The sequence below is a fragment of the Pantherophis guttatus genome, chromosome 7, assembly GCF_059756535.1.
Source record: "Pantherophis guttatus breed Tessera chromosome 7, ASM5975653v1, whole genome shotgun sequence".
Taxonomy (NCBI): domain Eukaryota; kingdom Metazoa; phylum Chordata; class Lepidosauria; order Squamata; family Colubridae; genus Pantherophis; species Pantherophis guttatus.
The window spans coordinates 56,726,637-56,751,313 of record NC_142069.1 but is presented as its reverse complement, the minus strand read 5'-3'; the positions used below and the strand labels follow the sequence as shown (position 1 = coordinate 56,751,313).

Below are 24,677 nucleotides of genomic sequence, written 5' to 3'. Positions count from 1 at the left end.
TCAAGAAGAAATAGTTCCTTCTTAGAAATATGTTTAGTTTTTGACTTAGCGACTTGCAACTTATTGTCCTATGAAATATAGTGTAATACAGGGGTGACATGCTACCGGTTTGGGCCGGTTCACCCGAACTGGTAGTATAAAATGCTACTGGTTCGCCAAAACGGTAGTAGGGAGAAAAATAAAAATAGAAAGCCTGAGTACGATACAAGACTTCCTTGACCAGTTGAGAGGTGCGGAGGAAGAGCAGAGTAGCAAAGAGGAATTAGAGACAGCAGCAGTAGAGGAGGAGGCCTTACACCAACAGAATACAAAGGAAGCAACCGCGGAGGAGAAGAAGACAGAAGAAGAAGCCAAAGGGAAAAAAGCAAGACCAGTAAGAGCCGTACGAACAAACAAAAACTAATAACCAGACAAGGAAACAGGGATGAATGATTTAAAATTAATATCTGTAAATGTCAATGGCTTAAACGACTACAAAAAGAGGAAACTAATATTAACAAAATTAGGTAAATAAAATGTCGATATAATGTGTCTACAAGAGGTGCACATAAAAAAAGAAGAGGGTAAATGTTTAGAATATAAAAAATTTGGTCAAACATTCACTTCGCTGGCAGAGAAAAAGAAGAGGGGGTGGTAATCTATGTAAAGAAAGGAATTGAAGCAGAGCAAAAGTTTAAGGATACAAAGGGAAGAACTCTTATGATTGAAATTAAGAGAGGGAACCCCAAAATATTATTAGTGGGTATATATGTTCCAAATAAAAAACAGGGAGAATTTTTCAAGAAACTCCATGAACAATTAGTAAAAATGGAATATAACGAAATCTGTATAATAGGGGATTTTAATGATATTGTGGATTTGGAGAAAGATTATAAAAGTAATAAAGCAAAAAAAAAAAAAGGACAAATTTACCGAGAGCTTTTTTTGATCTAGCCGATGAATTGGACCTAATTGATATTTGGCGTACCCTGCACCCAAACGATAGGCAATACACATTTTATTCAAATGCACAAAAGTCGTGGTCCAGAATAGACATGACATGGATTAGCAGGAAACTTGGATTAGAAATTGGAATGGCTGAAATTAACCTGAATAACTGGGCAGACCACAACCCCCTAGAAATTAGATGGAAGTGTGTAAAGACAAAGTACCAATAGAGATGGAGATTTAATGCCAAATTACTGGGTGACAGAGAATGCATACAAAAACTTAAAGAAGAAGTAAACTCCTTTTTCAAGGAAAATGAAAACCATGGAACGCCCCATGCAATAGTATGGGACACAATGAAGGCCTACTTGAGAGGAGTTGTGATCTTATATAGCGCATACAAAAATAAGGAAAAAAGGAGGACCCTGGAAGACTATTTAAATCATTTAGGAGAAGCAGAAAGAAAACTTCAAGACAATCCGGGCGATGAAATAGCCAAAGAAAGCTGGATGATGTGGAGACTTAAATTGAATATCATTGATCAAGAGGAACTAGCGCAAAAAATGAAAAGAACGAAACAATACCTCTTTGAGAATGCCAACAAATCGGGCAGGTGGTTGGCCTATAAATTAAAAAAGGAAAATGAAAAGGTGACAATTCATACACTAGAAGATTCTAACGGTAAGCTAACGGTAAGCTAACCAAAGAAGAAAAATTGGAAAGAGCTAGGGAATTTTATGAGACTCTATATAAAGAGGAGATCCCAGAAGGCAAAATAGAGCAATATTTGATAAATGCAGAGCTCCCACAAATAACAGAAGAAGAGAGAGAAACGCTTAATAGAAAGATCACAATTGAAGAACTAAAAACAGCCCTCTCCAAACTGAAAAACAACAAAGCGCCAGGTCCCGATGGGGAACCTGGGGAAATATATAAAAAACTAGAAGAAATATTGCAACCAAAAATTAGTAGAAATCTTCAACGATGTATTGATAGGCTCTAAAATCCCAGAGTCGTGGAAGGAAGCACATGTTACACTTGTGCCGAAAGAAGGTGCCGACCTAAAACAAATTCAAAATTATAGACCAATCTCCCTCCTAAACACTGACTATAAGTTATTTATGGGCATAATGGCAGAAAGAATGAAAAAAATATTAAACATTTGGATACATAAGGATCAAAACGGATTCCTTCTGGGGAGGCAAATCAGAGATAATCTGAGAACTGTGCTGGACACCCTAGAGTACTATGAAGAACACCCCGAAAAACAGATGGCCTTAATCTTTGTTGACCCCCAAAAGGCATTCAACAATTTAAATTGGAAATTTATGACCAAACAAATTGAGATAATGAAATTCGGAACAAATTTTGAAATGATGATAAAATCTATCTATGATAATCAAAAGGCGAGTATCCTAGTAAATGGAGATAGGACAAAAACATTCCAGATTAGCAAAGGGGTAAGGCAAGGCTGCCCCCTGTCACCACTATTGTTTATTTTGGCCCTAGAAGTTTTGTTACGGAAAATTAGAAATAACAAGGAAATAAAAGGTCTAAAGATTAGGAAGGAGATCTACAAGATGCAAGCATTTGCAGATGATGTAGCTTTAATTCTTGAGGACCCTATAGAATCGGGACCAAAAGTGCTAGAGGAATTGGGTAAATATGGAGAGGTGGCAGGCTTCACATTGAATAAAACTAAAACTAAAGTACTAACCAAGAATGTAACCGAGAGTCAGAAAAATGAGATAGAAGTGTTAGGATTACAGGTTGTCAAAAAAATTAAATACCTAGGAATTTGGATTACTTCAAGATGTTCGACCCTAAAAGAGGACAACTATATCCCCTTAATTAGAAAAATGAAACAAGACCTCGATAGATGGAAGAAAATAAAATTGTCACTTTTGGGCAAGATAGCCGCGATTAAGATGAATATTCTCCCCAAAATATTATTCCTATTCCAAAATATACCGGTGAACCTAGATAGAAATTTTTTCTCAGAATTAGATAAATTCATCAGAGAATTTATATGGGAGGGGAAGAAGCCGAGGTTTTCCATTAAAATTTTAAGGGGCAAAAGAGATATAGGAGGATTTGGGCTCCCCGATTGGGAAACATACTACAGGGCAGCTAAGCTAGTTTGGATAAGAGATTGGACCACCCTGGAAAATGAGAGGATCTTAACCCTAGAAGGCCACGACTTACAAAAAGGGTGGCATGCCCACATTTCGGACATAGAGAAGAAAAGGAAAACATATTTTCATAGACACAAAATTAGAGATTCACTGATACAAACATGGACCCCGATTAGGCAAAGATATTATTAAAAAGTCCAAAGTTGGCTCTCTACGATGGATGCCCTGATTTACCCCAATAGATGGGGAATGGAGAAAATGGGTAGGTATAAAGATATCTTAGATGAAGGAGGGAATCTCAAATCAAATGATATCTTGAGAGAGCAAGGAATAATTTTAGATTGGTGGACCTACTTACAAATAAAATCTAGATACCAGAAAGACAAAGAACAATACAGCTTAGAATTTGGACCTCAAAGTGGGTCACTTTGAAAGGGCGGCCTTTGATACTTTTTTCCCCACCATTAAATAGACTTATTATAATCACAAGACTTCCCATCGTCATGATAGGACAATGATGTCCCGATGTTCTGATGTTTTTAGCATATTGTCTTCTCTTTAACATCTTTTCCTCCCTTATTTAATCTACCAGTTTTTACCATCTCTAACATCCTTTAATAGAAAATGATCCTTCATCACTCTCAGCTCATTACTATTCTTTAATGTATTCAACTGCAGAGTTCCTTGCACTGCGAGACTCCCCCCTCTCGCAGGTTTGGCCCTCTCAACTATCAAGGGCTGCCCTTGATGACGGGTTTTGGAACCCCAAGAGGTGGTACGCTAAAAAACGGAAACTCTGGGGTTTTTTAAATAGATTTTTAGATCCAATTTTAAGGGGATCCGGGAGGAGGGTGGTTTCTAATAATAAAAATGAGACTGGGGGGTCTCTCAAGGATCAGCAGCCATGCCATTTTGACAGTCCCAGTGGGTTGGGGAGGTTGGGAGTCGTAGGAGATGCTCAGAGGAGGGTGGGACAAGCTATACCTGTGATGGTGGGAAGGGGCAGAAGAAATCGAAGTGGGGTGGGGAGCATCACACCAGATGCATTCGGATGGTGACTTGCTCCCATACCTCCTGTTCACCCTGCTTTCCTGGGGATATGAGAGCGAAGGATCCTGGTTTCCATCTGATATATGTGAATGCCAGGTCTGTGATGAATAAGGCTCTCCTCATACGAGATCTTATTGATGAGGAGGGTGCGGACCTGGCCTGTATCACAGAGACCTGGTTGGGGCAAGAGGGGGGAATCCCGCTCTCTGATTTATGCCCCTCAGGCTTTCGTGTCCTGCACCAGCCGCGACATCAGAGAAAGGGCGGGGGGGTGGCAGTAGTTGTTAGAGAAAGTCTGAGTCCTAGGGAGGTCACTGTCCCTCAGATAGGCGGGTGTGAGTCTCTTCTATTGAAGTGGGACCCTGGAGTTCAGTCGGGCTTGTTGGTCACATACCTATCTCCCAGCTATGTTGCCACAGCCCTGCCCGCACTGCTCGATGGCACTTGAACTCCCCAGCCTTTTAGTTGTGGGAGATTTTAATCTGCCTTCGATCGGTGAGGCATCTGAGACAATCCGGGAGTTCATGGCCTCCATGGCAGCCATGGACCTGACTCAGGTTATTCAGGGCCCAACTCATAGGGGAGGACACACATTCGACCTGGTTTTTCTCTCTGGGCTGTGGATAAATGGTCATGGTAAGGGGGAACTTTCCATCACTCCCCTGTCATGAACTGACCATTCCCTCCTTAGACTAGACTTTCAATCTGCCAACCCCTGCCGCTGGGAGACGGGACCCATAATATGGTTCCACCCTAGGCGCCTGGTGGACCCAGAAAGGTTCTTGAAGGAGCTTGGGACATTCCCCACCTCTCAATCCTGCGATTCAGCTGAGGCTCTGGTGGCATCCTGGGAACGGATGGCTACCGACGCCTTGGACAGAATCGCACTTTTGCGGCCTCTAACCCAACGCAGATCCCGGATTGCTCCTTGGTTTTCCATGGAGCTCCGGGAAATGAAACGTCAGAAAAGACGCTTAGAGGAGAGTTGGAGGTCCTCCCGATCTGAATCTGACCGAACACAGTTAAGAACCCATATTAGGTCTTATCTAGTGGCGATGGAAGTGGCGAAATGTCACTACTTCGCCGCCCTCATTGCATCTGCAGAAAACCGCCCAGCGGCCCTGTTTCGTGTGACCCGCTCCCTCCTCAATCAGGGAGCGAGGGAAGACTCTTTGTAGGGCAGAGCTGAGGATTTTGTACAGTTTCTGCATGATAAAATCGCTCAGATCCGGATCAGATTGGACTCTGACTGGGCAGAATCCAATCGGGAGACTAGGGTGGGTCTTGAGAATAATATCTGGATTGAGTTTGACCCTGTTTCTGTCAAGGAAGTGGACAGGATTGTGGGCAAACTTAGTTCATCCACTTGCTTATTGGACCCTTGTCCCTCCTGGTTGGTTTCAGCTGCCAGAGAGGTGACTAGAGACTGGATCCAGGCAATTGTCAATGCTTCGTTGAGACAGGGGAACTTACCCACCTCTCTTAAGGAGGCAGTGGTTCGACCTCTCCTCAAGAAGCCTTCCCTGGATCCAGACTTGCTTAATAACTATTGTCCCATCTCCAACCTTCGCTTCATCGCGAAGGTTGTTGAGACTGTAGTGGCTCAACAGCTCCCACAATTCCTGGAGGAAACGGAATACCTTGACCCGTACCAATCAGGCTTCCGACATGGTCACAGCACGGAAACGGCATTGGTCGCTCTGGTGAATGATCTCTGGCGGGCTCGGGATGGGGGTTGTTCCTCCATCCTGGTCCTACTTGACCTCTCAGCGGCTTTTGATACCATCAACCATGGTATCCTACTGCACGACTTGTGGGTTTAGGGGTGGGAGGCACTGTCTTTCGGTGGTTTTCCTCCTACCTCTCGGGTCGCTTTCAGTTTGTATGGGCGGGAGGGCAGAGATCCACCCCGAGGCCCCTTAATTGTGGGGTGCCTCGGGTCGGTTCTCTCCCCCCTGCTCTTTAACATCTATATGAAGCCACTGGGTGAGATCATTCGTGGCTTTGGGTGAGATATCAATATGCTGATGATACCCAATTATACATCTCCACCCCAGACCACCCCAGAGATGCCCTTTCCATGATGTCCCATTGCCTGGAGGAGGTACGGGCCTGGATGGGCAGAAACAGACTCAAACTCAATCCCTCTAAGACTGAGTGGCTGTGGATGCCGGCATCTTGGGTTTCAGAGGCTCCATCACTTTTGACAGATGGGGAAAAACTTGCACCCGTTGATAGGGCTCGCAACTTGGGTGTCCTCCTGGATGCTTGGCTATCCCTAGAAGACCATCTAAAGGCCGTGACCAGGGGGGCCTTCGCACAGGTTCGCCTGGTGCGCCAGTTGCGCCCTTTCCTGGACCGAGATGATCTTCGCACAGTCACTCATGCCCTGGTTACTTCCCGCTTGGATTACTGCAATTCCCTCTACATGGGCCTGCCCCTGAGATGCACCCGGAGACTCCAGCTGATCCAGAATGCAGCTGCACGGGTTGTTATGGGAGTCCCTCGTTACTCCCATATAACACCCCTCCTGCATGAGCTGCACTGGTTACCAGTGGTTCTCCGGGTCCGCTTCAAGGTGCTAGTCCTCACCTATAAGGCCCTTCATGACTTAGGTCCGGGATATTTGCATGACCTTCTCCTGTCTGCCTCTCACCGTCCTGTTCGCTCACATAGGGCCGCTCTCCTCAGGGTTCCGAAGGCGAGCCAATGTCACCTTGCTGTGCCCAGGGGTAGGGCGTTCTCTGTGGGTGCTCCCACCCTCTGGAATGAATTACCTACTGAGCTCCGGACGGCTCCTGATCTCCGCTCCTTCTGTCGGGACTTGTAGACTTGGCTTTTCAAACAAATAGGCTGAGACTGATTCCAGGCTTTATTATTTACTACTAATTAATTATTGGATTAAATTATGATTTTATTGTACTTGTTTCTTAACTTGTGTTTGCCGCCCTGAGTCCTTCGGGAGAATGGTGGCATATAAATAAATACATGTAATAGATAGATAGATAGATAGATAGATAGATAGATAGATAGATAGATAGATAGCAACAGCAGCAGTGGAGAGAAGCAGCCACAGACCCAGAGAGCACGTGGAGCATCTCCCCGAGCGCCCAAAGCACGCCCAGTACCAAGTGCTCCAAGTGCTGCAAGAAGCGGCCGCAAGATCAAGCAACATATTGCAGCCGGCAGAGCTTCTTGCAGTTGGTGCTGGGAGAGCCTCAGTCATTTGTGGAGATGCTTCACATGCTCTCCAGGTACTTTCCACCACAGCACTTTCCGGATGGGACCTCTTACAGGTAAGAACCCAAGTCATTTCGGCCTGCCTGTGCTGCCCCCCTGCGGCCCTTCGGCTGAGTGCGGCAGGCCACAGGCCAGATAAATTGCTTCGGTCCAGGGGTGGAGCATAGTTTGACCCAGGGGTTTTAGATGAGCGTTGGAGCAAATGTAGATTTCTCAGGAATGCATGCAACGGCCCCGGAGGTGAGGTATAAAGTAAAACAGCAACTTACTTACCTAAAATTAGGGAGCAGCAAAGGCTTGGGAGCCAAGAAGCTGGATAGCAGCTGGGACACAGGTGCCATCTGGTCTAGGACCTAAGAGAGCTGCAACGGCTGGGGACCCAGGCAAGCTGGCGAGTCAGTGAGGGAACTGGAGAGGACCTAGGTGAGCTGTGTGATGGTTGGGGAGCCAAGAAAGCGGGCGAGGGAAGTGGAGAGCAGGTGTTGCTCCCATAATCACCTGCACGGCCGCATTCTGGACCAGTTGGTTCCTCTGAGTGCTCTTCAAGGGGAACCCCATGTAGAGAGCATTACAGTAGTCCAAACGGGAGGTGACGAGAGCATGAGTGACCGTGCGCAAGGAGTCCCGGTCCAGAAAGGGATGCAACTGGTGAATCAGGCGAACCTGATATAAAGCCCCCCTGGCCACAGCCATCACATGATCTTCTAGAGACAGCCGTGCATCCAGGAGGACACCTAAGTTGCAAGCCCTCTCTGAGGGGGCCAAGATCGCACCCCCAATAGTCAGCGATGGAACCAGCTGGCTATATCAGGACGCCGGAAACCACAGCCACTCGGTCTTGGAGGGGTTGAGTCTGAGCTTGTTTCTCCCCATCCAGATCCGCATGGCCTCCAGGCACTGGGACATCACGTGATCCTAGATCATGGTGTGATCTAGGGTCTAGGTGAGCTGCGACAGCTGGCGAGCCAGGAAAGTGGACAAGCCGACAAGGGAATCGGAGTGGGCGTAGTCAAGCTGCAAGCAGGACAAGCAAGCGGCCAAAGCAGACACGAGAAAAGTGGCTGTAAGAGGCGGGGTGGGTGGGGCAGTGGGCAGGGCGGGCTGGGCGGGGCCAGCCAGTAGTGGGATTTGCCGATTATCCAAACTGTGCAGCATCGTAACAACCAGTTCACTTGAACCTGTCCGAACCGGCTGAAGCCCACCTGTGTTCATTGGGGTGTCTTTTAAAAGTTGCAATTTTTTCACTTCTTTTGTATGTCACTGACATTTTTATTATTTATAGGCAGCATCTGCTCTGTACAAATAGTATAGTATAAAAACAAGTTTAATAGCAAACATAGTAAATATGTGATAAGAAATATTAAGCTATTCATACTTGTCTAATAAGTACCACTGAATTTAACATGTGTAAGATTTGACATTACATTGAAACTAGGCTTTTCTGTTAAATTTTGATCCTATTTGATTTATCTTGATACAGTACAGTGTACTTGACACAACTAGAGGAAGTTATGTCTTCAAGGAGTGGAGCAGATCATTTAGTAATCAATCAATTAATCTTTATTACAGTCACAGACCAGCATTATAATTTTGTAATAATGTTTTCTTTAAGGAGCAAGTAAAATATTCCACAGCAATCTCTAATGATAAAACACAATATTCATACAGGATTGTTTCTGTCTTATCCTGTTAGGTGTAAGAATATTTCTGTATCTTACTGGAATTCCTATTGGATGCTGCCTTCTGATGTTTGTGGAAAGAACTGCTTTTGGGAAGCTGCCCATAGGTAGGCTTTGCCACAATCTTAATTGTTCGATTAACAATTTAGACATGCTAATAAGTATTGCAAAAGGTAGAAAAATGCTGATGCAATTACCCAACTCTAGGTTTTTTTCTGCCACATTACTCTTTAATAGACATAAAGGTCATTTTGATTTAATTTATTTTTAAAAGGTTCCCATTTTTAAATTATGCATTTCTTTAAATAATATATACCTTAAAATATGTATACTAACTGGTTGTTGTCGTAATTATAATCTAATCAGCCTAAGAAAGTGTCCCAAATGTGGGTACGTTTTTATAAATGTCTAAAGTTATTAAGATCGTACCATAAAGCAATAAACTGTGCAATATATGTTGTAATTATGTGATTTTTTAATTGAAATTTTGCTGCTGATTGCTTTAGTCAAAATTTAAGATCGTGAAATATATTTTTGAGGAAAAAATAGAATCTTTTGTTTTCTTCCTATTGGTAGGAGATCAACAGAAAGAGGTATGCAACAGTGGCAAATATATATAGCTCAGGTGTAGGATAAGGGTAAAGGTTTGTTCTTCAAGCTTGTGGGTTGGTTTCTAAACGTTTCATTACCAGGCTAGGTGTACGGATCTGCCTCAACTACCTTCCCAAGAAAGTAAAACTCTTGAAACAATTTACATTTCAAAAGGAACTTTTACTGAGAGATAGTGATTGCAGAGAAGTCAGGTGGAATCTGAAATTCAGGTGCGAAGCATTAGGCTAACTTTTCCCTTTCAACCCCTCCTCCCCCCCCCCATACCCTGTGTCCATCAGTAGCCAATAATATGCCACAAAGGTGTTTTGGAAATCACTGAGGCTGGATGATGAAAAGAGTTCATGTTCGGAGCACTGCAACCTTGGATACCCAGCCTGGATCAGTTCAGAAGGAGTCGCTGCAGATGGTGTGAACTTCCCCTCATTTTAAGCTCCCAAGCAGTTACATACAATTAAAGCGAAAGCATGCAAACTATGTGGCCCACGATGCCTCCCCCCTCCCTTCCAGAATGGCAGCTTTCTGATAGGGACCTAACACTAACATCTTCAGCGGAGTTTAGGGGATGTCAGTAAGAACAAACTTTTACCCTCAGAAAGAGGTATAACTGAATAGATAAATGTAGCCTGGCAGAGCTGGACAGCCCTTTTCTCTCTTTTCCCTGTGATACATTACATCCAGTGGTGGGATTCAAATAATTTAACAACCAGTTCTCTGCCCTAATGACTGGCTGGGTGGTCGTGACTGGGTGATCATGTGACTGGGTGATCATGTGACTGGGTGGGCGTGGCCAACTCAACATCACTTCTTTGTCCTAATGATTGTTTTAAGTATAAAAAAAGATATACAAAAAGGTAGTTTATTATTTCATGCATATAATACTTAAATAAGAACAATAAAAAAGGTACACAAAACTAGATTTTGTTACAAGAAAGAGTTAAAATATTAATGAAAAACTACTAGATAACAAAAAACAATAAAACTGTTATTTAAGGTATTTTCAAACTGCTGTTTGATTGGCGTCCTTGCACTTTTTTTTCAGTTTAACTCTAGCATCATCGGCTGTGTGATGTGCTCTCAACCATTTTTTGACTGTAGGAATAGGGACCCATTCTTGTAGAGGTAGGCCAATTACACTAATAGTCATTGGGTTTGTTATATTGGAAACAGGGGACTTCTTTCTGAACATATGATGTTCATTTGTGAAAAAAACCTTTCCGCTTCTGCTGAACTCACAGCAATTGTTCTGACAATATCATTAGCTTTTTGAATACTGTCAGGAATTGCATATTTCTGGGAATTTTAAAAAACATTTTCTATGAAATCTCGATAATCATTAATATTAATTTGATAATTAAAAATGTCACTAAATACAAGCAATTATTCTTCAGATGCTTTTCATGGAACTACTACTTCTTCAATATTCCAGTAATCTGGCTCCAAAAAATTGAGAAATTTTAATTTATTCATGTCTTGAAATTGGCTACCTGTTTTTAAATCCATTATTCACAATCCATTAGTCTTTTATTCAAATTTGTTACAATGCTTTCTAAAAGTCTTTCCTGAGGAAGTGCTACAAATCAGTGATTTTCTATAAATTTTATATTTTTAAAGGCTTCTGAAATAATTAATCCATCAATTTTTTTCATATGCACTCTTTTCCTTTCTAAGCATTTCAAATGCTTTAATTGATCTCATCACACGTTTTTCAGCCTTTATGATGTCTATATTTCTTGCTTGAAGTGCATTTGAAAGAAGAGAAATTTCATTTAGAATGTTGATCATCAATGCTAAATCAGTCATAAAATATATATATTTTCATGACTGGCAGCCATACCTAAGTATTTTTCACTTGAATGAAAATAGTGATGTAGCACTGGATAAGCACGCCACACAGCTAGGGTTGACCTTAAACTACAAGCAGCCCATCTTGATCCCAAAACTCTACCAATCTTTATAATTTCAATTCCAACTTGTTCGGATATTTTGGTAAGTTCAGTTTGGTTTTTATTGGATTGATGAAAAATAGTATATATCTTATCAATAAATATTTTTAAATGATTTACTTGCTAAATCATTAAAAATGATTTACGTAAAGGTAATATCCTTTATCGATTCATCTAAAACAAGTTGGAAGCGATGGTTTAACCAGTGCCATATTATGATGTTTGGAAACTCTTTTGCTATTCTAGTGCTCACTCCAGATTTTCTCACAAGCATAATGCTGGCACCATTGGAGCAAAATCCTTTTAAATGTTTTTCTAGGTAGTTCTCAGTAATCCCAACATTATTTAAACTTTCCATAACTGAAGAACATATTGTCTCTGCATTTTGTTTTTTCCAATTCAACTAGCTCAACAAAAATAGTTGGTGAGGTAACTGAATTCTCAACTTTTAAGAAAAGTATCAGAACTGGTTTGCAAGATATCGTTGAGGCTTCATCAATATACATACATACAAACATATTTTCAGATTTTTTTCAATAATTTTAGTAAATAATTTGTTTTTAATTTCTTTTGCAATGAAATCAACTATTTTCACTGCAGTTTTACATGAATACAATCCTATTCCCATATCTAGTCCATTTTTAATTTGCACTTCTATGTCATCTTCTATGTCTGAAAATAGTTTACATCTTCGTGCCAGGCTGTAAACTGTATTGAATATTCTACAAGTTGTACCTAAATATTTTTCAGTCATCCTATCTATTCCTTTTGTTACTACATCCTGCTCACATTGTTTTAAGTTCTCTGTGCAAATGGTATGAGCTTTTGATGAAAAATGTTCTTTCATTTTTTTTCTTAGAGAAGCTTGTTGTACCTCTTTGTTTTTCCCTGCTGCCTCAATCCGGAAATATTTCCATTTTTTTGATATATGAACACTTCTTTCTTTTATGAAGTCAAATTTAGCACAATACTTGCAACGTAACTTTTTGTTGGAAATTTCCAGTCCCTCATATTTTTCTTTAAAGTTGTTAATACTGTTGCAATGTCCAACTGACAGGAAGATTATTTTTAATTTCGGAGTTATCGGTTCTTTCAGTAATTGATGTGCTGCTTTCTCCAAGTTGTAGTGGTTGTGCTTGTGATTGCTTTGGATCATCCAAGGCCAATTCTATCGTATCTGATTCCGATCTTGGTTTCTTACTGAAGAAATCTGTCAAATTCTGTTGTCTTTTCATCCTGTTAAGGGCTAGTGCAAAAACAATAAAACAGAGTTGTAGTTTGGACTCGATTGTGGTTGTAAGTTGAGGTCTGTAGGTAACGGAAGGGATCTGAGTTTTCACCCAACAACGTACAGTCTGTTTGCATCCATTGCTGTGCACAATTTGTAATGTACTAATACAAATTGTCTGAAATGGTATAGGGTTTCCTGCCTGAGCAGGAGGTTGGATTAAAAGACCTCCATGGTCCCTTCCAAATCTGGATCTACTACTGGGCTCATTCCTCCCCTTTCCTTATTTTAACAGATTAATAAAGTTGGAAGGGACTTCGTAGGTCATCTAGTGCAACCCCCTGCCCAAGCAGGTGACCCTAACACCATTTCTGACAGATGGCAGTCCAGTCTCTTCTTGAAAGCTTCCAGTGATGAAGCTCCCAAAGCTTCTGAAGGCAACTTCTATTCCATTGGTTGATTGCTCTCAGTGTCAGAAAATGTGAAAGGCTCCATCAATGCAAATATGCCCTGCGATTGCTTGCTAGATTTCAATCACAATCTCTTCCCCTCTCACTCTCCCTCCCTCCCTCCTTCCCTCTCTCTCTCCGACAGAAAGACAGACAGCCAAGCTCAGAGTGCAGTGCAGTATGGACCCTTAGATCTGTATTTTCAAACTTGGCAACTTTTAAGATTTCCACTCCCAGAGTCCCTCAGTCACCATATATTTAGATTAACATGAAAGTCCTATTTGGCTGGACTCACACATTGTGCAAAACTTTTTCTGAATTATATTCACAGTTCAAATGCAGAAAAGCTCAAGAACATTTCAGCTGAGCAGCTTTTGTGATTCCAGCCTAGTTCTTTTTTAAAATTGCTGGGTAGACATTGTAGGCTCTTTATGAAATTTATTTTCAGATTTTTGGTGTTGGTATCTTTGCATTCATGGTTGCTTTTATAATGCTGCTACAGCTGCTCATTTGGCTGAAAAATGCAGTTTATACAGCATTTTATTGGGCTGAGTGGCCCAAATTTCTCTGAAATCAGTGTGTGGAATTAGTCAGGATAAACCTGATGCAGCTTAACTTTTGTTCACATCATTATTTTGTTCCCCTTATTGAAATGATAAAAAGGGCATCGTGGTTTTTGTTTTCTCCAAGCACCATTAAGCAGAAAACGTTTTCTGGAGGGGAGGAGAGACTCCAGGCATGGGATTCACTCTGTCTTCTAGCTCTACAGACTGGGTTGTAATTTGAAGAGACACCCCCTCTGGTGTTCCAGTTTCAACGATGCCCTCGTGATGTTTCAGGAAGCAGCACCTGTAATGACACTCCAAGGATGCCCCAGACCAGACCCCTCTTAATGGTGGGGCTGGAGTCTCTTCCCCTCCAGAAAAGGGGTGTGTCAGATAGGACCAACATCGGTTTCCTGATAGGGGACTCGAGACTCCAGGCATGGGACTTACCAAACCAGGTCATCCTCACAGATGGGTACCTGTCTGATCCTGGTTGCTGGGCGTCTCCAATACCTGCTGTAAGACTCTCCTGTCAAACGCTGCCTCCACCGAGGCGTAAGAGTCCAGCCTGTAATGTCAAATGAACGGCGACGGAGTCATCCAAGTCACCGCTCGACAGATCTCTTCCACCGAAGCTCGCGTCACCCAAGCTGCTGTGGTCACTGCACTTCTGGTGGAGTGGGCAGTAGTTGCCCTAGGTCTCAGCAATGATTGTACATCATAAGCTCTGGCAATAGTCGCCTGGATCAACCTGCCAACTGTGGAAGCCGAAAGCTGCTGCCCCATAGTGCCTGGTAACTAGGACACAAAAAGTGCTTCCGTCTTCCAGAAGGCCCTCATAATTTTATATAGATGTGCAAGGCCCTCCGCACATCCAGAGTGTGCCATACGTGTTCTCTGGAGTGAGATGGATTAGGGCAAAAATCCGGCAAAATCAACTACGCTCAATGAAACCAGGAGTTGATCTTGGGCAGAAAGGCAGGGTTCAGCTGCAATTCAACTCGATCCATGTGAAAAATACATAATTACTCTCTCACGGAGAGTGCGGCCAACTCCGATATTCTCCTGGCCAATGTTATGGCCATGAGAAAAACCACCTTATATGTTAAAAAGGTCAGGTGTACCATCCTGAGTGGTTAAAAAGGAGCTTTAGTGAGTACCTGTAACACTTTGGAAAGATCCCAAGTCAGATAACGATGAATCACCAAAGGTCTTAAATTGGTAGCCCCTCTTAGGAACCTTCCCACCTCTGGGTGCTGTGCTATCAAGGCACTCTCCCCACAGGACCAAACTGAAGCCAGAGCCGCTACCTGCCTATGTAGAGTCAATGGGGCCAATCCTTTTTCCAAACCTTCTTGAAGAAAGTCCAACAGTTGTGGAACGGAGACCCTGGTGGCCTCAGCGTTCCATCTGGGGCACCACTCACAAAAGGCCCGCCAAGTGGCGTCATAAATACATGTTGTGAACGGTCGTCTGGCAGCCTGTATTGTTCGAATAACACCAGAGAAGAAGTTCTGCTCCTTCAGAAGTCTCCGCTCAACCGCCATGCTGTCAAATGTAACCATTGTGGTCCAGATGATAGATGGGACCCTGGCTGAGGAAGATCCTGTCGGGCGGTATCCTCCACGGTGTGGCAATCAGCAAACCATGGATGCCTGGGCCAATGCAGGGCTATGAGAATTACTTTGTCCTGCAAAATCCGACTGACCACCCATGGTATCAGTGCCATGGGCAGGAAAGCGTAAAGAAGTCCCTGGGGCCAAGGGCAACGAAAGGCGTTGGACTCCCTCTGACCCCTGTGCTGGGAACCTGGAGAAGAAGTGAGGCAGCTGGCTGTTTGTCGGTGATGTGAAAAGATCTATGATCGGCTGACCAAATCGAACTGCAATTTCCTGGAACAATTCCGGCAGCAGGCACCACTCCACTATGGTAGCCCTGCTTAGTCAATCTGCCTGCACATTGCTCGAGCCCAAAATGTGCTCGGCTTTGATGGATATTAAGTGCTTCTCTGCCCAGCAACAGGTGAGCCTTGCCTCCTCCATCAGTGACCTGGAGTGCGTGCTCCCTTGTCAGTTTACATGTGCCTTGGCAGCTACGTTGTTGGTCAACAGGAGCACATGATGACCCGCAATCCTGGTCTTAAATTTCCTGAGAGCCAAGAGTGCTGCCCTCAGTTCTAGCCAATTTATGCTCCGACGTGACTCTGTCCTTGATCAAGTCCCCTGTGCCATTAAGTTCTGGCAATGGGCTCCCCAGCCCTCTAGACTGGCGTCCGTCATGACCAGTAGACGATCCTGGTCCCTGAAATAACAACCTCTGACCATGTGACTGGATGCCCACCAGCGGAAAGAGGTCAACACTGCCACCGGTACCTGAACTCTGACAGGGGAACTGCCCCGGCCTGACCTCTGAAAGGGTAGTAGGAACCACTGTAAAGGTCATGCAGGGAGTCTTGCCCAAGGGACAACATTTATGCAAGAAATCATCTTGCCTAATAGGGTTGAAAGTAAGTCTAGAGATGTTGCCTGGTTGGATCGAATCTGCGCTATCAGATCCCTGATGCTCTGCAACCTCTGGGGACAAGAAAACTTGACCCTCCAGGGTATCGATTATCGCCCCCAGATGTAAAAGGTAATTCGTCGGCGTGTGATGGCTCTTCGCCACATTGATGGAGAAGCCATGGGCCTGCAGGCATCTTACCGTAGTTTGTGCGTCCTCCCCCACTCATGCGTAAGATGTTGATTGGACCAGAATGTCGTCCAGGTAAGCCTGAATTTGGACCAGCCTGGGCCCTGAGCAAAGCTCCCAGCGCTGCTAAGATCTTTGTAAACACTCATGGCACTGATGCCAGTCCTAACGGGAAGGCACAATATTGGAGATGTTTGCCATTGTAGCAAAACCTCAGGTACTGCCTGTGTTGTTGAGAAATTGGGATGTGCAAGTATGCCTCCGTGAGGTTGATGGAGGTCAAGAAGTCTCCCTTTCGTGCATTCTCCATGATCGATTGTAGAGAATGCATCTTGAACCTCCGATACCTCAGAAATTTGTTCAGGCCCTTTAAATTGAGAATTGGTCGTAAAGCCCCCCCCCCAGGCCTTTCATGTTACAAATAACATGGAATTGTTGTTCTATGGGAACGGGCTCCACCATCTGAATCTCTAGCAAATGCTGGATGGCGGTGTCCATGATGTTTCTCTTGGCTGCATCCCATGATACGGGGCAGCTGACAAAAACCCTTGGGAGGGGGGTATGAGAAATTCTAAGGAGAGACCGGATGTTATGGTCTCCCTTACCCACGCGTCTGTGGTTGTCTGCTCCCACTAGTCCGCGTACAGACCCAGTCGGCCACCAATGGGAGCCCTGTCCCTGAAGTCAACGGGAACGACAGAGGGGGACGATTACTTCTTCTGTGAAAAGGCCATTTATTCGTGGGGTGAGCCCTGTTTCTGTCTGGGAACCCCTGACCTGTCTGGTGATACTGAGTTGTCTGGTATCCTTACGCCTGAGTGAACCCTCTCTGGGCACGGTTGAAACTCGATCCCCTGTAGGGATGAAAATAAGACTGCCGAAAGGTGGTCATGGCTCTGTTATTAAAGCACCTAGATAGGGCCGGCAATACTTTCCTCTTGTCCTTAGCCTCTACTAACAGAGGGTCCAAGGATGCTCCAAATAATTTAGACCCCTTAAATGGGACTGACACTAGCCTCCATTTTCGTTTGGAGTCCGCCTGCCAATTTCTGAACCACAGCAGGTGTCTGTCCATGACTGTGGAGGCAATGGAGCACGCTCCAAATCTGGCAGAACTCAGTGTGGCATCTGCAGTGAATTCTGCGGCCGCTACTACTTTGTTAAACTCTTGATGGGCCTTAATGTCGCTGGCCGGTATCTTATCCTGTATCTGTTTTAACCAGAGCAAAGATGCTCTGGTAAAGAAGGATGCAGCCGTGGCCACCTTTATACCCCAGGTCGCTGTCTGATGTGCTTTTCTTAACACCTGCTCCAATTTCCTGTCATCCAGCTTCAGCACCTCCTCCACCTCCGCTAGTGCTGCTGAAGGTAAAGTTAAAGCCATTACTGACTCATCCACCTCTGGCACCTATAAAAGTTCGGTAAGATTAGGAGTTGCATTATAAAACTTGTGTTCACACAAAGTCATGTTCGGATGCGCCGCCAGTGAAGCCCATTGTCTCTGGATCATATCAAAAAATAAAGGAGGCGCTGGAACAGAGCCTCTGTGGCAGGCTCTGAAAAGAGCAGCTCAACCAGATCCTGCATTGTCATAGACCCCTCTGGCCTTGTATCTGCTGTGCCCAACTTAGTTGAGGCCTTCGCTTTGAATAGTAGGGCCTTGAATAAGTGGGGACGAAACAATCTCCTGAAAACAGGTTGGTCCGGTAAAAGACCCTCCTCATCCAACAGCTCCTGTTCTAATTGCCCTTCGTCGAAGGACAGAGATTTGTCGGCCCCAGATAATGAGGCCAAAGAGGAAGAAGAAGAAGTGCTCTGCTGTGACAGCAGCTCCTTCTGTGCTGAAAGGCCCTGGTAGGTACCCAGAGTTGGTGCATCCGCCAGTAATGCTGACTGACTGTGCTGTTGTCGGCCGGTTTCAAAGCCGCGCAGTACCGCCTCCGAGATCCATTTCTGGGCCATATCCGGCGTACATGTGTCTCCCCCCCCCGGATTGGCGTGCCACCGCCTCCATTGGGGAAATTGAAACAGCTGTGGACACTGTGGTTCCCCTGTACCCCTCTACACTTGACTGCAGAGGTGACAACAATAGTGAGACCCTCACACTAGTGGAAGGGCCCAGCTCCAGCAATAAATCCCGTTCCAAGACTGGTTCTGTCACCTGCTGTGCAAGTCCTGCTCTGGTCTCCACCACCCCTTGGGGGCAAAGTTGTTTGCGCTTCTCGGTAGCCTTTAGTTCCTTTTCTATCTGTTTCTCTATAGCATTTTGCAGCCTCTTTTCAACCTTCTCCTGAGCCTTAGATGGTCTCCTAAGAGATATGGCCTTGGCCTTTAGTTTGGCCGCCATCTCCTTGCTTCCTCCCTTAACTTTATGATGGCTGCATTTGGAGCGTCACCCCTTAGACCAGTGGTTCTCAACCATCCTAATGCCGTAACCCTTTAATACAATTCCTCATGTTGTGGTGACCCCCAACCAGGGGTGGGTTCTAAATTTTTTTACTACCGGTTCTGTGGGTGTGGCTTATTTTGTGGACGTGGCTTGGAGGTCATGTGATTGGGTGGGCGTGGCTAGCTGGTCATGTGACTGGGTGGCCATGGCTATATATATAGGGACTACTCAGAGGGCTGAAAAAAGTGATTTCTGACAGGTCCTCGCACTTTTGACCGGTCTTCGCACTTATGACTGGTCATCATTTATGCCCATTGTAGCATTCTTAACAACCGTGTCACTCATTTCACAACTGCTTCTCTTCACCATGGTAACAAGATAGGGCAAAAACGTAAAATGTGAGGACAGTCGTAAGTTCGAGGACTGGTCAAAAGTGCGAGGACCAGTCAGAAATAACTTTTTCAGCCCTCTGAGTAGTCCATGTGCACAAAAGGACTACCCAGAGGGCTGAAAAAAGTGATTTCTGACAGGTCCTCGCACTTTTGACCGGTCTTCGCACTTATGACTGGTCATCATTTATGCCCATTGTAGCATTCTTAACAACCGTGTCACTCATTTCACAACTCCTTCTCTTCACCATGGTGACAAGATAGGGCAAAAACGTAAAATGTGAGGACAGTCATAAGTTCGAGGACTGGTCAAAAGTGCGAGGACCAGTCAGAAATAACTTTTTCAGCCCTCTGAGTAGTCCATATGCATAAAAGGATACAGCAATAGAGCGGGATGAAGGAAGGGAAGGGAAATTAGAGTAGGAGGGAGGGTAAGAGAGGGAGGAAGAGAGGAGGAGAAGGAGAAAGGAAGAGGAAGTAGGGAGGAGAGGAAGAGGGGGAGGAAGAGAAAGTAAGAAAGAAAGTAAAGAGAGAGGTGGTAGGTTTGAGGAGAAAGATTGCTGTACAATAAAAAAGATGAAAGGGAAGAAAGCCAACCCCAAACAAATATAAAGATATTACGATAAAGAATGAATTGTTAAACTTTAAAGAATAAAAGAGAACAAATATGAATAAATAACAATAATTAGAAACACACATACAAACATACAATGTATTTTCTTTGAACAGAGTATTTGGCCGGTTCACAAATTTAAACAGTGTTTAGTCATTTCAATTAAATTTACAATTTCTATATTTCCTTTTTGCCATATTTATTCCTTATCTATTTTTGTAAAAAACCAATATTAGCCTTCATCCACATCTCTAATCTTAATCAAATTCAATTTTTCCCTTCTATTCTATATTATACCCCTTCCCATTGTCATCTATTTTTATATCCATCCTCACATTGGTTAATTATGTAATATTACAGTTGTTTAATATAAATTCAACATTTTATTATAAATCAATTAGTTATATAACTATCTTTTTTGTATATTAATCAATATGAACATGAATATTCCAATTATTTCCATGCAATCCAATTTCTTACAAATCAATTAATTATATTTACCAATAATAATAAACCAAATAATTTCCTCCATATACTCCTCCAAACCACAACTTAACCATTTCTGCTTTCAACACAATATATAATTAATAGTATCTCAATTGTTACAATTCCCTAGTTAAATAGAGCTTTTTTTCTTTTGTGTTTTAAAATCTTGAACTCTCCTCTTTTGCCCTAAATTTCCCATTGTTTGCAGTTTTGCACCTACCTTTTTTGGTGAGGAAAAAGAAAAAGAAATCTCTCTCTGCCTCATTTTGCCACGTTGCAGCAACAGCAAAGCCAACAGTCTGCTTTACTTTCAGTTTTGTTTTTCAGCATAGCTAGGGGGAAAAAATCTGCTCCAGCAAGCAGCAAAGCCCTGAGCAAAACAGCTGAGAGCAAATCAGCTGAGAGTCGGGAGCCGATCTAATCAAGGGCTAATTAGCCTATGCTGAAGCTCCGCGGGCCAATAAAATTACAAAAAAACACTGAACTATTTGTTAAATTGCTGGCTCGCCCACCCCTCGCCCACCACTATTTATTGGCAATAAATAGTGGTGCGGAGGGGCGGGGCGGGGCAGAACCGGCAGAATCCCACCACTGGCTATAGGGCGGCCCTTTGAAGCCCCGCGGCAAGAATTTAAACAGTTTTTTTTCCTCTAGCCATCAGCTGGGACTCAGGAGGCAGCAATAGATTGGGAGTGGGCGGGGTAAACGAACGGCCGGCGATCCAACAGAGCAGAGAGTAAGGGTGAGTGAAGGCGTGGGGGGGTGAGAGAGGGCTTTGGCGACCCCTATGAAATGGCCGTTCGACCCCCAAAGGGGTCGTGACCCCCAGGTTAAGAACCGCTGCCTTAGACCCATGGGGATGAGAACCCTCACCCAACTCCATCAGGTCATTAGATGAGCCTTCAGCTGCCATCTTAATGCTTTGAGTCTACCTCTCTTTAGAACAGTTGCCTGCAGTGCCACTGAATTGAAACCTCAGTCCACAGTAGGTCAGTCTATCGAAAATACTGAAAGCTGTTTATCCAGTAGCCTTTCACCACAGTACGTAATGAGGGAAGTCACAAAGGCTCTCTAGTCCATGGCACTCCCAGGTGGCACTCCCAAGTTCCTGGGCCAGACTCTGCTGGCCGCTGCAGCAGCAACCCAGCCTTCAGCAGGTGGGGAGTGAGTAGCAGCTTTGTGCCTGCTCTCCTTTTTACTCTCTATTTTTATCCCTTTTAAATCCTTTTAAAATACTCTTTTAACTTTTAAATCAATTTTAACCTTTATTTCCCCTTTTTACTTTTTATTCTCTATTTTTATTTTTAATTTTTAACTCTCAATTTTAATTTTAATTTTTAACTTTTTAACTTTTAGCTATTAATTTTACTATTCGAAAGGTTCACTTTTTATCCCAGCTTTTTACCTCAGCTTTTACTCCAGCTGGTGAAGCATTTAGTGAATGAGAGGAAGTAAGTCTTCCGTACTAAGCAAACCAGCTATCCATGGCAGCCATCCAGTGCTCAGACAACCTAAGATCCTGACTGTGGGTTATTCATATAGCAACTGATTTGCCCCAGGGAAGAACCTTTGCAGCTGTGTTTGACTGGAGTCCGGATGGCCTCTCCCAAGGGGAAGAAAAGAAAGACGGCATATTGCTCTCCAAACAGTAAGGAAGGTGGAACCAATCCTCAAAAGCAACAGAAGATTGACGGATTTTGCCAGCCTTTGCACTCAACAGTGGGTCGTGCATCCTCCCCCCTTTCCCTGCCGGTTAGCCGTGATGTTTTGGCATTGTTTGGGGATTCCCCCCTGGAGTGGGAATTGCAGGCAGAGGAGAATCAATCAGGAAGTCAGCTGGGAAGCTTGCGAACCCCTCTGCGTAATTTGATGACAAATGACTCAGCAACTTTGGGTGAATGGCTCCAGGCCGGGACAAGGGCTTAGAGTCGGAGTTTTACAACCATAGTGAATTAGCTTTAGGACTTGAAAACCAGCTAAATGTTAGTACAAGGGATTTCATTAGCCGACACAGTATGCTCACTTCTCAGACAGTCTTGGCCATTTTTGACCAATTTGCAGAGGTGCGTTTAAAGTTGGACTCTGTGATCAATTTTATTGCTGCGGCACAGACGAAAAAGCCGCAGGTATGTTCAACTGGCTGTCAGACAGAACGACCCGGCCAGATGGTGCAACCGAGGGAAAGAACAAGCGGACAATATATTGACTGTAAGCATGGAAAAAAAGCAAAAGATGGTGAGCTGGTTGGACCTGAAATCCCACAGTACAGGAGTGGGGGGGGGAAACAGGCGATTATTGAAGGAGCAGATTGTATTGAATATATATAATTCTGAGATAAATGCGGGTAGATGGTCTTCAAAAAGACAGATAGTGACCTCTTTGTCACAGCTTACTCGGTGTGACAAGGGGGCAGTAGATTTGGCAGCATATGAACATCTTCCACAATGTGATAATTATTTCAGAATTCTTTTTAAGTTCAAACAACAGCTCTTCCCAAGCCTGCTAATGTGAATGAGAGGATTCTTGGCTTATTATCAAATTTTACCTGCCCGAGTTTTTTCTAGTGGTGAGGTCATCCCGCTAATTCAGAGAGCCCCTAGGGAGAGTGTGGCAGTGCATGGGACAGCTGTTTGGGAAAGTGGACTGAATAGGGAAAGCAGGCTGGCCGAGGTAGGGAGGAGATTTAGCGTTACAGAGGAAATGTCGGTTAGGGTTTTGGACCCAGCTGAAGTGAAACTTCCTTCAATTGGCTTGGTACAAGATGAGACATTTGATTCTGCCTGTTTGGAAACTTTTTCCTCACTTTCACAAATGGAGCAGCAAGAAGTACTTAAAAAACTTAAAGAGACGAGGAAGCTGCTGAAGCAGACTATTTCCTCTGCCGCTCCTTTAGCGTCGATAGCTCTACCCTCTTCAAGGCATGATGCAGCTCCGGAGAGTCAGCAGCCTATAAACCCAGGAAGCCTGATGCCCACGTCTATACAGCACAAGGTACCAGAGACAGTAGATTTGATAACACAAAGTGTTGTGGGACAAACATCGGAGATGGAAGGCACCCAGGAAGGAATCCCCCAATCCCCCTTAGTGGCAAAGATGATACCAAGAAACGACACAAACGCGGTGCCTCATGCAAAATCATTTACCGTGGAGGCAGAGATTAATAGAGCCCATGGACCTGCAAGTCCGAAAGTAACCGGCAGTGCAATGACGCCCAAACAGACTTCTATTGAACTCAGGTGATTAAATGGGTGTGTGTGTGTAAATGAGGTAAATGGGGTAGGAGAGATTATCCAAGCCTGACTAGGAAATAGCGAGCAACCACGTCCTTCAAGAGTGCACTTCCTCTCTTGGAATGTGGCAGGATGGAGAGGAAGTTGGTGCACAGATTACTGTATTAAATTTTTAAATAGGTACCATGTAATTGCCTTGCAGGAGACATGGGTTAGCAGCGATGAGACCCCAATTGAGCTCCCCGGGTTTAATATTTGGCAGCTGCCAGCAAACAGAGTAGCTAAAAAAGGAAGAGCCTCTGGAGGATTGGGCATCTTGGTAAAAGCCGAACTAGGATGGAAGGGAAACGAGATATGCTTGGAGGATGGCCCTCTATTTTTTCAAGCAATCCATTTGGTATATGAAGGGAAGTCAATGATATTTGCAAATGTGTACATCAACCCAGCAATGGGGGATTTGTGGGAGGCTCTAGAGGTAAAAATACTAGATATACGGAAAAAATTCACAAAAACACCTCTAATTTTGGCAGGAGACTTTAATGCACGTGTGGGTCCCTCGTTGGAACCTTTTATTGAAAATGGTACAATTCCAGAGGGATATTTACATAACCAACAATCATGGGTCTCCCAAGACAGGAAAAAGAACAAAGATGGGGGGAAATTTCTAACAATGGTATACAACTGTAACCTCCAAATAGTAGGTCGGAGCTCAGAAGGTATTCCATAACTTTTTTTGGCCCCAAGGCATGTAGTTCTATTGATTATTTTTGTGTCTCTCACAGCCTAGTAGCAGGGGCAACTTCGGTCTTGACGTTACCAAGGCCAGAAAGTGATCACCTTCCGATTGCGACGTCCCTGGCAATCCCTTCAGATTTAAGGAAAAGGAATCAAACAATCCAACAAATAGGCCTCAACTTAGAAATAGCCCAAGAGAGAAGATTAACATGGAAGAGGGTTGATAGCAAAGCAGTGACTGAATTCATGATTTCACCATGTATGGAAGCCTTAGCGCATATATGTGCAAACAGTACGGGTGAACAAGAGCCTATAGTTTGTTTTGCGGAAATATGCCAT

General features: G+C 43.9%; 1 protein-coding gene and 3 pseudogenes across 7 annotated transcripts in view; 2 read left to right on the top strand and 2 right to left on the bottom strand.

Annotated features, from left to right (window-relative positions):
* The window catches only part of GXYLT1 (glucoside xylosyltransferase 1), an 89,853-nt gene that overhangs the window by 19,662 nt on the left and 45,514 nt on the right, over positions 1–24,677 (top strand). For 2 of the 6 annotated variants that reach the window (XM_087873257.1, XM_034404282.3), the window contains exon 2: positions 9,046–9,138. The exons of 2 other annotated variants lie outside the window; for them this stretch is intronic. In XM_087873257.1, coding sequence (XP_087729383.1) covers positions 9,046–9,138 — 93 coding nt within the window. Of the gene's footprint in view, positions 1–9,045; positions 9,139–19,148; positions 23,610–24,677 lie in introns of those variants that run through there. 2 more of the 6 variants (XM_034404281.3, XM_034404280.3) reach the window with 1 other exon arrangement.
* On the top strand, positions 1,558–8,991 carry LOC148112863 (uncharacterized; annotated as a pseudogene). Its single transcript, XR_015728761.1, has one exon. The product of XR_015728761.1 is annotated as an uncharacterized LOC148112863 (transcript).
* Positions 10,626–16,806, bottom strand: LOC148112862 (E3 SUMO-protein ligase KIAA1586 pseudogene; annotated as a pseudogene).
* LOC148112861 (lamina-associated polypeptide 2, isoforms alpha/zeta-like) lies at positions 17,305–18,458 on the bottom strand (annotated as a pseudogene).